The sequence below is a fragment of the Heliconius melpomene genome, chromosome 9 (genome assembly GCF_056956725.1).
Source record: "Heliconius melpomene rosina isolate 202511_hmr_F chromosome 9, ASM5695672v1, whole genome shotgun sequence".
NCBI classification, from domain to species: Eukaryota; Metazoa; Arthropoda; class Insecta; order Lepidoptera; family Nymphalidae; genus Heliconius; species Heliconius melpomene.
The window spans coordinates 6,914,032-6,929,097 of NC_140397.1; the positions used below are offsets into that span (position 1 = coordinate 6,914,032).

General features: G+C 32.1%; 2 protein-coding genes across 2 annotated transcripts; both read left to right on the forward strand.

The window, feature by feature from the left end:
- The first annotated feature begins 256 nt into the window (after window positions 1-256).
- On the forward strand, window positions 257-7,453 carry LOC146536397 (UDP-glucosyltransferase 2-like). Its single transcript, XM_085190292.1, has 9 exons — window positions 257-382; window positions 2,423-2,578; window positions 3,164-3,266; window positions 3,708-3,897; window positions 4,116-4,310; window positions 4,711-4,933; window positions 5,395-5,614; window positions 6,066-6,285; window positions 6,762-7,453. The coding sequence occupies exons 2-9, from the start codon at window positions 2,423-2,425 to the stop codon at window positions 7,027-7,029; spliced, it is 1,575 nt and encodes a 524-aa protein (XP_085046418.1). The 5' UTR covers window positions 257-382; the 3' UTR covers window positions 7,030-7,453.
- Window positions 7,454-8,158: 705 nt separating this feature from the next.
- Window positions 8,159-14,456, forward strand: LOC146536398 (UDP-glucosyltransferase 2-like). Its single transcript, XM_085190291.1, has 9 exons — window positions 8,159-8,320; window positions 9,302-9,457; window positions 9,789-9,897; window positions 10,249-10,438; window positions 11,343-11,537; window positions 12,352-12,574; window positions 12,950-13,169; window positions 13,463-13,682; window positions 14,110-14,456. Exons 2-9 carry the CDS (start codon window positions 9,302-9,304, stop codon window positions 14,393-14,395), a joined length of 1,599 nt encoding a protein of 532 aa, XP_085046417.1. The 5' UTR covers window positions 8,159-8,320; the 3' UTR covers window positions 14,396-14,456.
- The last annotated feature ends 610 nt before the right edge of the window (window positions 14,457-15,066 follow it).

Here is a 15,066-nt window from a genome sequence, read left to right on the forward strand (position 1 = left end):
TTTTATCCCTAAAGGGATAAAATAGAGGTTGAAAGTTTGTATATAAAAAGCTTTAAATCGCCACCGATTATTACAAAAAAATAAATTCAGACGCTTAAAAATATTTAATTGAACACGTGTTTCGTAGTTTTAGAATTCATCCCCTAAACTGAAAATTAGTTCATAAACATACTTAATAAATATTCGTATAGTTTAAGCGGGCGAAGCCCCCCAGTTCGGCTAGTATGTATGCATAATAATTGCATAGATGGAAGTACTTCCATCGGTATTGCATGTAGGGTTATTAACTTATCTCAAGGCGACACTCAGTTACTATTCAGTGTTGTTCAGTGCTGATCGTGGTTTTGTGTTTATTGAACTGTAAATATAAGGAAATGAAAAGGTAAATAAAGTAAAAAATATTATAAAATATAAATAATATTTGTTAAATTGTTACTTTATTTTTATAACTAGCGACCCTCTCGCGGCTTCGCCCGCTTAAACTAATGATTTAGTTATTTATAATAGAGAATCAAACGCGACTTTGTTCGCTTATATTTATTATTATATTAAAGCCAAAGGATAATGTTTGAAAAAAATTAAAATAATATATTTTAATTGTACTGTTAATTTCGAAAATATTTCTAATGGTTTTTCTTTTTTTTTGTTGACGTGAAATATCATTTTAAAAACCATAAAATTTATAGTACCTAATGGTGTCTGATTTATATATATACATAACATAAGAGAAAATTTTAATTAAATAATTATTCATAATAATGATTTATTTGAAATGATTGTACATTATATTACGAAAATCAAATTTAAACTTTAGAATTACTAATAATTTAAGTATTGACTTAAGCCTAAACATATAGATAAGTATTTAAATTGTTGTTGTTGTTTAAAATATTCTTTGCTAATATTTATCAGTACTTACATTTATTAATAAAAAAAATAACATTAAGTGAGAATTGTGAGGTCGTCGTGGCGCAGCGGCACAAGACTGTGACTGTAACGCGACGATTGTGGGTTCGATTCCCATTCGAGGAGATGAAATATTTATTTACATTTATATTTTCATTTCGTCGCTCTAATGTAAAGGTAAAGAGCGGCGTTGAGTTCTGTTACTCAACACACATTGCCTCCAAAATTCGGCGGAAAGTGGGGAACGAAGTGTCTTAACACTAAGTTAACAGGTTCCTTCTGCTTACCCTGCTGTATGCGGGATACAGCGTGAAAGTGATAATTTAATTTTATTTTCATTCCCGCTCTGGTGGACAAGGAACGATGACGAGTTTCTCCATTCAGCACGCAATGTTTCTAGAGTTTGGCAGAAATCTCTCTAAAAATAATATGAAAACATTCCGCATTTTCCTCTTATATATTTATTTATATTTTAACATCGTACTTTGTCTTTAAATATCATTCAAGAATGATTCATTTGAGTTGTTTTGTACTTCTTTTATGACGCTATAACTTTATAGTTTGTATACTAATTTATTATTATAATAAACACACGGAACTCGTATATATATGGTACAAATATTTTACTTGTCAGTACAATCAAAGCTAACATACAGGACTGACAGTCGAATATAATTGGAAAAATATTTTTTTTTAGTTTATGTAATTATATACGCGTCAGTCAGGGACAAAACACACAAAAAAAAACCATTTTAATTTTTTTGTTAATCTTTACTGAATTTAAAGTATTATTCCACACTTAAGAAAGAAAAGTTATTTATTTAGAAAAAGTCTAAAAATTTGAACGTAGCGAGATATGAACCCGTGCCTCTCCGAGACGATCCAAGCTCTAAACACGTCCGTAGAGAACGCTATGTCCAAATTATTATACGTTTTCTTAAAAAAAAAAATTTGTTTATCTTTCTGATTGCCCTTTGTGATCTCCGGAACAGCTCAACTGTTTTTTATGGGATTACACAGTAATTCCCATAAATGGAGGTTATACTAACTAACATTAAGATAACAAAAAAACATAAATTTTCCTTAACGTTTATTTATTTCAGCATGTAAATAGAAACCGAGTTATTAATATATTATAATCAATAGAAAATCGAAGTGACATATATATAACACTTGTTCAATCAAAAATTTTCAAATAAATTTGCATTTATCGCAAATTTTCAACATTTTATTTGCATTGTTTGTATTAACATATTTTTTTAGGTTCACACTGTATCCCGTACATAGTAGGTTAGGCATAGGCAGAGGGAACCTGGGAACCTAGTATTAAGGCATTCCGCTATCCGCCGATTTCTTGAGGCATTTCGTGGTGGGTAGCGTAACTCAACGCCGCCCTTTAACTCTTTTTCAGAGCGAAGAAATCAAAATATGAAATATTTCAATTTCTCCGACTGGGAATTGAACCCACACTGTCACAGCCAGTTCTAACATTCAGTGTTATTTTTCATATTTTCAGATGGCGCCCAAAACTATTATTTTTGCCGCTCTTATAATATTCAACCTAGCATCGATCGAGGCATTGAGATTATTAGTATTTTTCCCCTTATATTCTAAGAGCCATAGCATTCTGGGTCACGGTGTGGTCAATCGACTTCTGGAGGCTGGACATGAGGTAATTTCAATAGAGTAATAGTAAATAAGTTTTAGCAGGCAATAATTATTAAATAGCTGTGGAACCACCATTTTGTTTCTTTTTCGCTGTAAAAAAATTTCATAATAAAGTTTAATGTATGCCCGATAACACCCTTAAAAGTTTTTTCAATTACCTTCAATTTTGGAAGCAAAAAATTCGTAAAAAAACCTTTTTTTTTGGACCGTTACAGTGGCCTAACCCCTTAAATAGCGCATAGTAGATAAGTATATTTCACTTTGGTATTATTAAATAAAAAAAAACAAAAGTTTTATTAACTCAAATCTCTCTTATTTATTATCGAAATAAGTATTTCATTGACCATCTTTCCACGGAACTGAACGCTACGTTCTGCCTCATTACCAGAGCGAGAATATGAAAATATTAAATATTTAATTTCACCAAGTGCGAAACGAAACTTCAACTGTCGCGCTTAGCACGCTCTAGAAATCTCCTAAAGTTTAAACTTAAAATATTTTAGGAGGCTTATAAAGTTTAAACTTAATAATATTTTAGTTCTCTTAAATTATTATTAAATTTGATTCTGATGTTGAAAATTATTAACAGGTAGTCCATATTACTGCGTTTCCACGTGAAACACCTATAGCAAACTTAACTGAAATAAGTATGGAAGAAGTTGGCAAAAAGAGAATGGCAGACGCTCAAAGAAGTATATATATTTTTTTATCTTACAAACATGAGATTTAAAGTGGTCGTGACGAAATGGGACAGTATCTGGATGTGATGGTGGTAATAGCTGTTATCGTATCTCTCTTTCGTCGGCCCTTGCCCAATACGGAAAACGGAGAATGGAATATCGTTACGTTCTCTTTTCCTATTCTGCTAAGAGAGATTAAAGCGTAAACATAAAAAAAAAATTAAGAAAATTTATTTTAATCGTAGGTACATTAAGTAACTATGGTATAGTTGGGGTGTGATGATGGGAACAACATTATTGTGTTCAGTATTGTTATTTTTTCTTTTAATATCTTTATGCTATATCCATATATAGCAGGATAATCAGAGAAAGTGTTAAGACACTCTGTCACTCTCACTTTCCATCTAATTTTCTAGGAATTTCGTGTTAAATAGTGTTATCTTTTATTTACAGCTGACAACTTTAAACTTAAAAACCTTGTGGGCAAAGGAGACTTTGGGGACTCTATTTTCTTCATATTCTTTGTTCACGACATACATAAAAGTATTATAGAAGATCCTGCATTTATAAATCTTTTAAAAGATCCCAAGCAAAAGTTTGATGGTGTCATATTGGAATGGTTTTTCGCTGACAGTACTGCTGGGTAAATATTATTATTTAGTACTTACCTACCCTCGTATTTTAACTTGAAGCCAGTCGTGGAGCAGGAGCACAAGGTTGTGACTGCGACAGGCATCTCTCCGTCTCAAGTTCCGCGTCTCAAGAATTCGTCGGAAAGTGAAGATATGAATTGTCTTAATATTAGGTTCCCTCTGTAAGGGCTGTAGGCTAGCTATAAAATGAAAATTACCCTTTTTCCAGTTTAGCCTCAATATTTGAATGTCCACTGATCTGGTTCGGATCGACAGAAGCACACTGGCAATTGTTAAAACTCATCGATGAGATACCGAACCCTGCGTACAGCGTCGACTTATTCTCTACGAGCATACCACCACTGAACATCTGGGAGAGATTTTACGAATTATATTTAATGATTAAGAAAATTTTAATATTTGGGTAAGTTACTTATATTGTTTTTTTAACCATTTTAATAAGAAAAGTAGTACATTGTTTTTTTAAATAAAAATATTTAGGTTGAACGAGTGTAGTTAAATATACACTTTTTATACATCAAACCAAACTCCATCAAACCAAAGAAGAGAAGAGCAGAGAGATGTTTTAATAAACGATAGAATTTTGTTATTCACACATCTCCCTAAGCTTATCTTGTAAGTCTCCGCTTTGAATTTCTCCGTACATCTCCGCTTTTGTGTCCCTTATTCCTGGATAAGGGAAAGAAACTTGACTGTCATTCGTTCTCCCATAAGAAAATCTATATCATCACATTGTTCTAAAAACATGCAATTTACAGAAGAACTGGGGATGTAACATGGATGAAATTCCAATTTTTTTTCAGAATCTTGGTAGCTCCTTTCGAAAGGTCATTATACAATAAAGTTTTTCTGCCAATTGGTGCTGAACGAGGAGTTGATATGCCTTCTTATGAAGAAGCCGTATATAATGGATCACTCTTGCTTATAAACTCACACCCTTCTATAGGAACTCCTTATAGATTACCACAAAATGCTAAATACATCGGTGGCTATCATATTGATACTAAAGTTAAACCAATGGCAAAGGTAAAAAGTATCTTAATTTTCTCAGCTTTTATTAAGAAATTAAAAAATCTTTCAGTTTGAATGTTTTGTAATACCAAAGACACAAATATAACATTTATAAAATTTAGATTCATTCGTTTGAAATAGATATTTGTTATAATTTTCTTTTCTTTTCACTTTTACTAATGTCTGCATTGAAAGTATAAATCATAAAAATAACCTAATTAAAAATATTTGCTTATCTTATAAAATTCTTCTCTGTAATAATGAGTAATAATAATAATCTTACGACGGCGGAGGTTCCTCTGTGTGGAGACCTAGCCACCGATGGCTTGGACCCTTGTCCCGCCCTCAGAAGTGTGGTTTTTTTTTATATTTTTAAATGTATTTTTTTTATATAATAATTTATATTTAAAAATGTAAAATTGATTCACTAATTTAATAAAAGTATATAAAGTTATAATTTTATATACTTATTCCAGGACTTAAAAAAAATAATGGATGAATCAAAACATGGTGTAATATACTTCAGTATGGGCAGCAATTTGAAGAGTGTGGATATGTCTGATCACATGCGCGACTCTCTTCTCAAATTGTTTGGAAATCTAAAGCAGACAGTCATTTGGAAATTTGAAGGAGATTTGGAAAAAGTTCCGGCAAACGTGCATTTAGTAAAATGGGCCCCACAGCTAAGTATACTCTGTAAGTAATTGTTGTATATTAGCAAGTATTTGAGATTTTAAATATATTTAGCAAAGTATTTGGGATTTTAAATATATTTGGCAAAGTATTTGGGATTTTAAATACTTTTGGAATTCTATATATTTTGATATATAAAAATATTCAAATTCCATATAAAGTTTAAACATCACTAGCCAGCTTAAAAGAGGGGCAAAATTTGGTATTAAAACCGCTTGTTCAAGTGAGCTAAGCTAAGCCTGAATTTCAGAAAAAGCTCGTGACACTAATTTTGTACGGAACCCTCAATGAGCGAGCCCGACTCGCGCTTATCCAGTTTTGTTTATTTGTAAGATAAAATAATTATTATATAAATAAAAAGCTAAACCCTGGTTTAAATTATGACCTTAAAGTTTTGAACAACTTGTCTTAACAATTTCTCTGGATAAACCTACAAAAAATATTTCAATTTAAGGTCATCCCAAAACAAAATTCTTCATAACCCACGGTGGTCAGCTATCAACAACAGAAGCGATACATTTTGGAGTACCAGTAATAGGTTTACCAGTGTTCGGAGACCAGCACACGAACATGAGATCTGTGGGGAACAGAGGATTCGGTATCACAGTCAAATTGGCTGACGACATGGATGAAGAATTGAATATTGCTATAAATGAAATGCTGACGAATACTGCGTAAGTATCTATTTATTATATAGATTGTTTTTCTAGTTTTACACTTCGACAGTAAGGAGCCTAGTGTCAAGACACTGCGTTCTCCGCTTTCCGCCCGAGAATTAGATATTGAGTGTTGAGTGGCTGAAGCGGAGCTCAATTACGCACTGTCTTTACAGGTTGGGGATATATTGATAATTACGTTGGAACGTAATAAAATACATACACAATTATTAATATTCTTGAAGTAAACTTTGCTATGTGTTTTAACAAGGTTCAATACATAGAAGGTTTTTTTTAAATATTTATCAAGAAAAAATATGTCTGTTTTTGTTCTGATAAAAATATTGTAATAGCTATTACACCGCTCGAAAATTTAGCTAATTACTAATAGAAACTAACTCACATCGTTTGGACATTAAAATAATTATTTATTTAAACCCTCCGAAAGTTTTAATAAGCTTTTAAATTTAACCTCTCTTTATATTCCATTTCAGATACAAAACAAAAGCTAAGGAACTCTCCTACATTTACCACAATCGACAGCAGAAACCAGGAGATGAGCTGGTATTTTGGGTGGAACATGTTGTCAGCACTAAAGGTGCACCACACTTGAGATCACCAGCTTTCACTTTACCATTTTACAAACGAATGTATATAGATATTATAATAATATTAGTATTAATATTAATTGCATTTGTAAAGGTTATTAAAAAAATCTCATATAAGAAGACTAAGAGCAGTATTAAAGAGAAGTCACATTAGTTTTTTTTAGTATGTAATAATAAATTGAAGCTGGGTATTTTTTTTCATTGAAATTATAATAAATCTTAACTATTTTTAAGATTCTAAATAATAAGACTGTATGTAATATGTAAAAAATAAATAAATTGCTTCACGGTGTAACCCGCATGTGGGAGAATAGATAGAGTAATAGGACACTCTGTCTACCACTTTTCTTCTAATTTTCGAAACATTGTGTATTGAGTGGTGGAATTCTCTTTGGCCAAGTATTGCTACAGTCGGGTAAATAAATATAAGTTATTTAAACATTAATTCATTGATTTATTAATTCATTTTAATCTCAATATTTTTCTGATAATTAGCACATAATATGTAAGTTTGTAAATATTCAGTATTTGTGTTAGTGTAATAACATTTTGTAAATAATATATTAAGAGAAAATGAATTTTCATTTTTATTTTACATAAGTACTATGAAATTACCTTACATTATGTTTTACGTGTATAGTATTATTGCTTCTATGATCATAATCTTTTCATATAAGAATGCTATCAGTTCATTAACATGACAAGTTACAAAAGATTACAAAAAGTATAAAGTAAATGCTTATTGTTAATAATTAAAAAGCATATAGTATAATAATTGATTGAAACCCTTGACACGAAAACTTTAAAAAAAAAAAAAAAACAAGTAGAAAAATAGCTAAGAATTTTCAAACGGCTGAACATAATATATTTCCTTGAATCATTAACACATGGCTAAGAACACTTTGGATTAATTCATTTTTTCAAACAAAAAAAACAATTAAAAACTACTATTAAAAAGCTGTGAACCCACAGACAGACATACAGAAACGACAGAATTATGACATTGCTCTGTTTACGTCAGGGAAATATTAAATATTTAATTTTCTCGAATGGTAATAGAACCCACACTATTTATATATTAAATTCCTTTAATATCTTAATTTTTTGTCTATAAGCATTTTTATGTTGAAATCAAACCCACAATTGATTTATCAACTACTATAAGTTCCTGTTATAAATCTATTCTGTAGATTATATAAAAGTATTCGAAATCCAAAATTAGCAGGTAGAAAAATATTATAGCTAAGTTTTTTTTCTTAAGCTACCCACATTTCTAAATATCTATGGTGCCGCCATATTTGATGAGCACAATCTAATGTATTTGAGTTCTAACTTCCGTTGGGGTAGGCTTGGAATAACGAGAGGAACGCAGACCTGCCTTATTGAAAACCATTCTTAAGCTGGAGCCCTGTTTTAGATGTTCGACTGATTAAGAATAATTTAAAGTAAGTATTCAATTTATTATTAGTGTACTTTTTGATATTTGAAAACTTTATAAATTTTAGGAGGTTAGGTAACGGGAACCCGAAAGTTAGTGTTAAGACACTTCATTCTCGTTAAGATATTTTCGATCTTTCTTTTTATAATTGGGCCTCAAATAATATAATTATTACAGAAAAATTGTCTTATCTTAGCAGAATTAATATAGCTATTTAAATATTTGTTAGAATTACTCTTAAGTTAAACAACGACGGAAAGATTTAGTAGAAGTGGGTTATTATTTATTTAACGACATCATTTAATTTAATTAAATATATTTAGTATTATTAAAATGAGAATATAAAATAGCATGTTTTTAATTTATATATGTGGGTACATAATTAATGTGTAAATTACATTTATGCAATTTAGGTATTCTGACAGCAAATATGTAATTTGTGAATTTTCTTACGACCATTCCAATAAACTTATAAAATTTTAAAATAATCCTAAATTTGTTTTTTTTAAGAAAACGTTTAACGGCTTTTGTTTCTACCCTCTACTATGTAAAATGTAAAATTAGCTTTATATTTAAGCATATTATAGTTGATATATACTTAATAAATAGTAGTATTTAAAGACGAATCGAAATAAATAATTATATTTTATTTATTATTTTTTTAAAAATGTAGTTAACTTTGTAGGTTTCCGTAATAATATTTTAATATATCTACTTACTTATATTTAAGTAATTTCTTAGGGTGAATAAATCTAAAAACATAAAACAGCTTCACGTGTATCCCGCACATAGCAGGATAGGTAAGATGAAGCTAGTGATAAGACACTACGTTCCTCACTTTCTGCCGAATGGTTCATGGCATTGCGTGTTGAGTGGCGCAACTCAACACCGGGTGTTTGCTTTGGAGCCAGAACGAAAAAAATATAATTTATGCCCTCCAGTGGGGATTTCTTTTTAATATCAATAAAAAAATATATTTTATTTACAGATGGTTTCTAAAATAATTATATTTAGTTTATTGGCTATATTGACGATATCAACGTGCGATGCTCTCAGATTTTTAGTATTTTTCCCCTTGTATTCGAAAAGCCACGCGATATTGGGACAAGCTATGGTGACGAAGTTACTTGATGCTGGGCATGAGGTAAGAATGCTATGACATATTTTTTCAGGAATGATTTTTATTATTTGTATATTTGTAGGCCGTAGTGGCGCAGTGGCACAAGGGTGTGACTGTAACGCGACGGTTGTGGGTTCGATCCCCACTCGAGGAAGTGAAATATTTATTTTCGTTTATATTTCCATTTGTTCGCTCTGGTGTCGAGGCAAAGCACTGACGTTGAGTTCTGCCCCTCAGCACGCGATGCCTCCGGAATTCGGCAGGAAGTGGAGAACGGAGTGTCTTAACACTAGGTTTTCTCTGTCTATCTTGCTAAATACAGGATAAAGTTAAAGAAATATATTAATTGTTCTAGGTTGTGCATGTCACGACGTTTCCAAGAGACAAGCCAGTCGCTAACCTAACTGAAGTTAATTTAAAAACACCCGTGGAGTGGTTGAAAATACAAGATGATGAAAAAAAGTGTAATAAATTTTTATATTTCTTTTATATATAAGTATTTTAGATTTATTTAATCTAGTATGTAAAAAACATGATGCAATCATTTTCGATTCAAACCCGTCTAGAATAACTTAAATTCAAATAAAGAGACAGCAATAGGTTCCCTTCACGCTTTATCCTGCAAAACACAACAGTTTAAAAATAATCCTCTCAAATAGGAATTGAACTAACAACCACCGAAACAACGAGCCTCCATAAAAATTAATTCCATAATATTTTTAAATATTTTTATTACTTTAATATTTATTTAATGTTTCAATGTTAAATTTATGTTATATATATTAAGATTAATAAATAACACATTTTCCCTACAGTGGACATATTTAAACTGAAAAGTCTCGTTGGAAAAGAAAGCTTCGGCAACTCCTATACATTTATACATTTCAATTTTGTTCTACAAAAGATATCATTGGAAGATCCCGATCTTATCAAGTTACTTAAAGATCCAAAGCAAAAGTTCAATGCTGTGATACTTGAATGGTGTTTCGCTGACATGATAGCTGGGTAAGTGGACTTATAGTACTGGTGACGAGTTGTGGCCTTAAAGTTAAGTATTCTGAACTGTTGCGCATTGTCCGTTTAGGAAGAAAATAGTTAAAAGTCAACAAACTTTCCAAAATCAAATAGGCGCAGCCGTCTACAATTAACTTCAGGGAGGCCACGAGGCCCTCTGCCTACCCTCCTATGGGGGGAGATATTCTGTTTTAGATAAATGCTGTATCCTATATTTAGCAGGATAAGCAGAGGGACCTTAGTGTTAAGACACTCCGTTCCGCATTTTCTGCACAATTCTGGACGCATTGAGTGTTGAGTGGCAGAACTTTAACAGAATTGGTGCCCCAGCGCCACGACTGGCCTCCAAAAACACAAAAATGATTATTTATATTTAAAAATATTGTCATTTCCTCGAGGAAATCGATTTAATATTAATAAAAATATATTATTGCATATACAACTTTTACAGTTATGTACAACATCGAAATTCCAACAGTTTAACAGATAATAATAAAAATTAAAAAAAAAAACGACAAGCAGTTTAAAAAATATAATTATAATTGAAACATGATTTGTCGTAAAATTGTTATTGAAACGAGTTTAACGAGAAACCAATCATGTTTATAAATGTAGTTATATTGTCAATACCTTAGTTTTGTATTATACCTACTTCGTTAAATAGATGTCGATATTTATGTACATAAAGTTGGTCGTCGTAGCGCAGTGGAACTGCATCTGACTGCAAGCGCGGCGACAGTAGTAGGTTCGATTCCCAGTTAGAGGAATAAATTATATTCATTTTCTCGTTCTGGTAGACAGGGCCCAGCGTATTCAACACGCAATATCAAAAAATACCTCAAACATCAAAATTTTAATATCAAGCAAAAATTAACCTTTTTTTTAATATTTCCAGCATAGCTCCTCTATTCAGAAGTCCTTTAATTTGGTTCGGATCTTTAGAAGCTGACTGGCAAACTTTAAAATTGATGGATGAAATACCAAACCCAAGTTACAATGTCGATGTTTTCTCCAATCACCGACCACCACTGAGTTTTGGGGAACGAGTCAATGAATTATACTCGCTGATTAAAAAACTAGCCATATATGGGTAAGTCTGAAATCTATATATATAAAAGGACTTGTCCTCACTGACTGAGGTAAGAAGCACGCACAGCCGTAACCGCTGATAGTAGAAACGTGACATTTGGACAGATGTTTACTTTCGTAATCTGGACATTTACTAAGGGATTTTGAAAAATTTTAACCCTAGAGGAGTGAAACGGGAGTTGAAAGTTTCTATGGAAAAAAATTTAAGTCGGCACCGATTTTTATAAAATTTGAAATTTTGATTTTTAAAAGTATTTAATTGAACACGTGTTTCATCGTTTTCTAGAATTCTTCCCCTAAGGGTCCAAATAAGGGGTTGAAAGTTTGTATGGAAAAATCTTTAAATGGCCACCGATTTTTATAAAATTTGAAACTGAGACTCTTAAAAGTATTTAATTGAACATATGTTTCATGGTTTCTAGAATTCTCTCCATAAGAGTGCAAATAAGGGGTTGAAAATTTGTATGGAAAAATCTTTAAATCGTCACCGATTTTTATAAAATTTGAAATTGAGGCTTTTAAAAATATATCATTAAACGTGTCTTTCGTAGTTTATTAAAATATTTCATTGAACACGTGTTTCATGGTTTATTAGAATACACCCCTAAGGGTCCAAACAAGCAGGCGAAGCTGCGCGCGCCGACTAGTAATTTATAAATATTTAGACGTCCGTGGCGTGGTGACTATAAACGTGACAGTCGTGGATTCAATTTCCATTCGATTTATAACTTCATTTGAACAACAATAATGTAGAATATTTTTTCTTACTATTTTTTACTTATTTATTCATACTAAAAAATTTAATTTTCTTCCAGCGCCATAATAACACCACACGAAAAAGCTGTATACAATGACTTATTTCCAAAAATTGCTGCTGCCAGAGGAGTGAGCATGCCATCGTATGAAGAAGCTATTTATAATGGATCACTTTTACTTCTAAACTCTCATCCTTCTATGGGAACGCCGTTCAAGTTACCACAAAACGCTAAATACATTGCTGGTTATCATATTGATGCAGTGGTTCAGCCGCTGCCTCAGGTTAGTTCTTGTACATGTTATTAAGAAACGTAAAAGAAGTCGTGGCGCAGGTTGTAACTGTAAACGCTACAGGTTCGATTCCCACTCGAGGCAGTGTTTTATTTAATATTTTCATTTCTCCGCTCGGGTGCTGAGAGAAAGCGCGACGCTGAGTTTCGCCACTAAAAACGCAATGCCTCCAAAATTTGGAGAAAAATTAAGAAAGAGTATCTTGACCCTAGGCTTCTACCATCTGCTTCCCATGCTACATGCGGGATACATCGTGAAGCTGAAAAAAAAAATCGATATTGACAACGTAACTTATTCATCTAATGTATTCGTAACTTGCATATTTTTAAAATAATATATCACTTTTTTTTTAAATATAATATTTAGAATCTGAAAAATTTATTGGATGGAGCTAAAGACGGGGTAATATACTTCAGTATGGGCACCAGCTTGAAGAGCATAGATATGACGGACTACATGAGGAACTCGCTTCTGGATATGTTCAGCAAATTGAAACAAACAGTCATTTGGAAGTACGAAGGAGACCTGGATAAGGTCCCGAAAAATGTTCATTTGTTTAAATTTGTGCCACAGCAAAGTCTTCTTGGTATGTTTTGATTATTATAATAATATCTATTTTTCTATAGAAGAGTAGACAGAGGGAACTTAGTGTCAAGACACTCCGTTTCCCAGTTTGCGCCCAATTTTCGAAACATGTTAAGTAGCGGAGCTGGAACCGTGGTCTATTTTGTTACCAGCGCGAGCAAATAAAAAAGTCTTTGCCCCGAGTGAGAATTGAACCCACGATCGTTGCGTTAACAGCCAGACTCTGTGCCGGTGAGCCTAGAGATAATATTTGAACACAACGAAACTAATAAATAATAAAAAATATTTTTTCAGCACACCCAAACCTGAAATTCTTCATCACACACGGAGGTCAGCTATCCACTACAGAAGCAGTACACTTTGGAGTACCAGTGATAGGAATACCAGTGCTCTGTGACCAATATGTGAACATGCTGGCAGTTACCAACAAGGGCTTGGGTATTATCATCCATTTGGCGGAGAATATGGCTTACGACATATATGTGGCTATAGAGGAAATGCTTGGGAATTCATCGTAAGCTTTCAGCTTTTTATTATATAGGATAACAATTACTGATAAATGTAAATTAACTTTTAAGAAAACTAATCTTTTTGCTTCTAGCATTAGCAAAATAATTTAACAGAATAGATAACAAAAGATGAGAATAATTCATATCATTGTTTCCACCTTTTGATGATTTGCAGAAATGGTCACAGATAAATCATACCCATGACAATACTACATTATCTTGCATGAAATTAAAATATATTCCTATTACTAACCGCGGCGTTAAGTTCCGTCGCTCAACACGCAACGCCGCTAGAATTTTGCGGAAAATTGTTTGAAACGTTTGGTCATAATGGAACCAGAGTGTTTTAACACACTAGGTTCCCATGTATCATCTGGTGATGAGGAACAGATGTAAAGGTTCATTTTTTCATATTTTGTTTTTCCCTTTTAGATACAAAGCCAGAGCAAAAGAAATATCTGCCATATATCACGATAGACAACAACTACCGGGTGAAGAACTAGTATACTGGATAGAGTATGTAGTAAGAACTAAAGGAGCGCTTCATTTAAAATCTCTGGCTTTGACATTACCGTTTTATAAAAAAATGTATATAGATCTGATAAGTATAATATTATTTGTATTGATAAGTATAGCTTGTATAATAAGGAAATTGATATATAGTGACGTAATCAATAATAAGACAATTGGAAAAGGAAGGAAAGAAAAAAGACATTAACTTTAATTAACTTTGTAATTTTTATAATTGATCTAATAAATTGTAATTCAATATGATTTTATGTTTTTGTTTCATTTTTTTCTTAGTTCTTTTTCTTATATATACGTATTGTTTTACTAGAGGCCATTCTCACGCTTACAGTGCTCATGTACGCGGCGGTGAGGTATAAGTTACTGTAAGCACTACAGGTTATGGGTTCGATTCCTACTCGAGGATACAAAATATTTAATATTTTAACTTCTTCTACTCGACTCCTCTCTGAGTGCTCTCCTACTATCCTAACCTATATATGCCAATTTTTTCAGGCCATTAGTTTCGGAGAAAAAACGGAGAAATTTTATATATGTTTACGAGATTGAGTTAAGTAAGAACCAGATATAAAATAATACACTACTGGTTTTCCTGGGACTTAGTGCTAAATCATTCCTTTTCTCATTAGGACATTCCGTTTCCTAGTCTTCACCGAATTCTCGAGTCATTATGTGCTAAGCGGTGGGACTCAACGCCGCACTTTGCCTCATTTCCAGAGCGATAAAATGAAAATATTAAATATTTCATTTCGTCAAATGGAAATCGAATTCACAACCTGTAGAGCTTGCAGTCGCACGCTTGTGCCGCTGCGCCACTACGACCTCGACTTCGGAAAATAAAATAAATGCAGATATCTATAC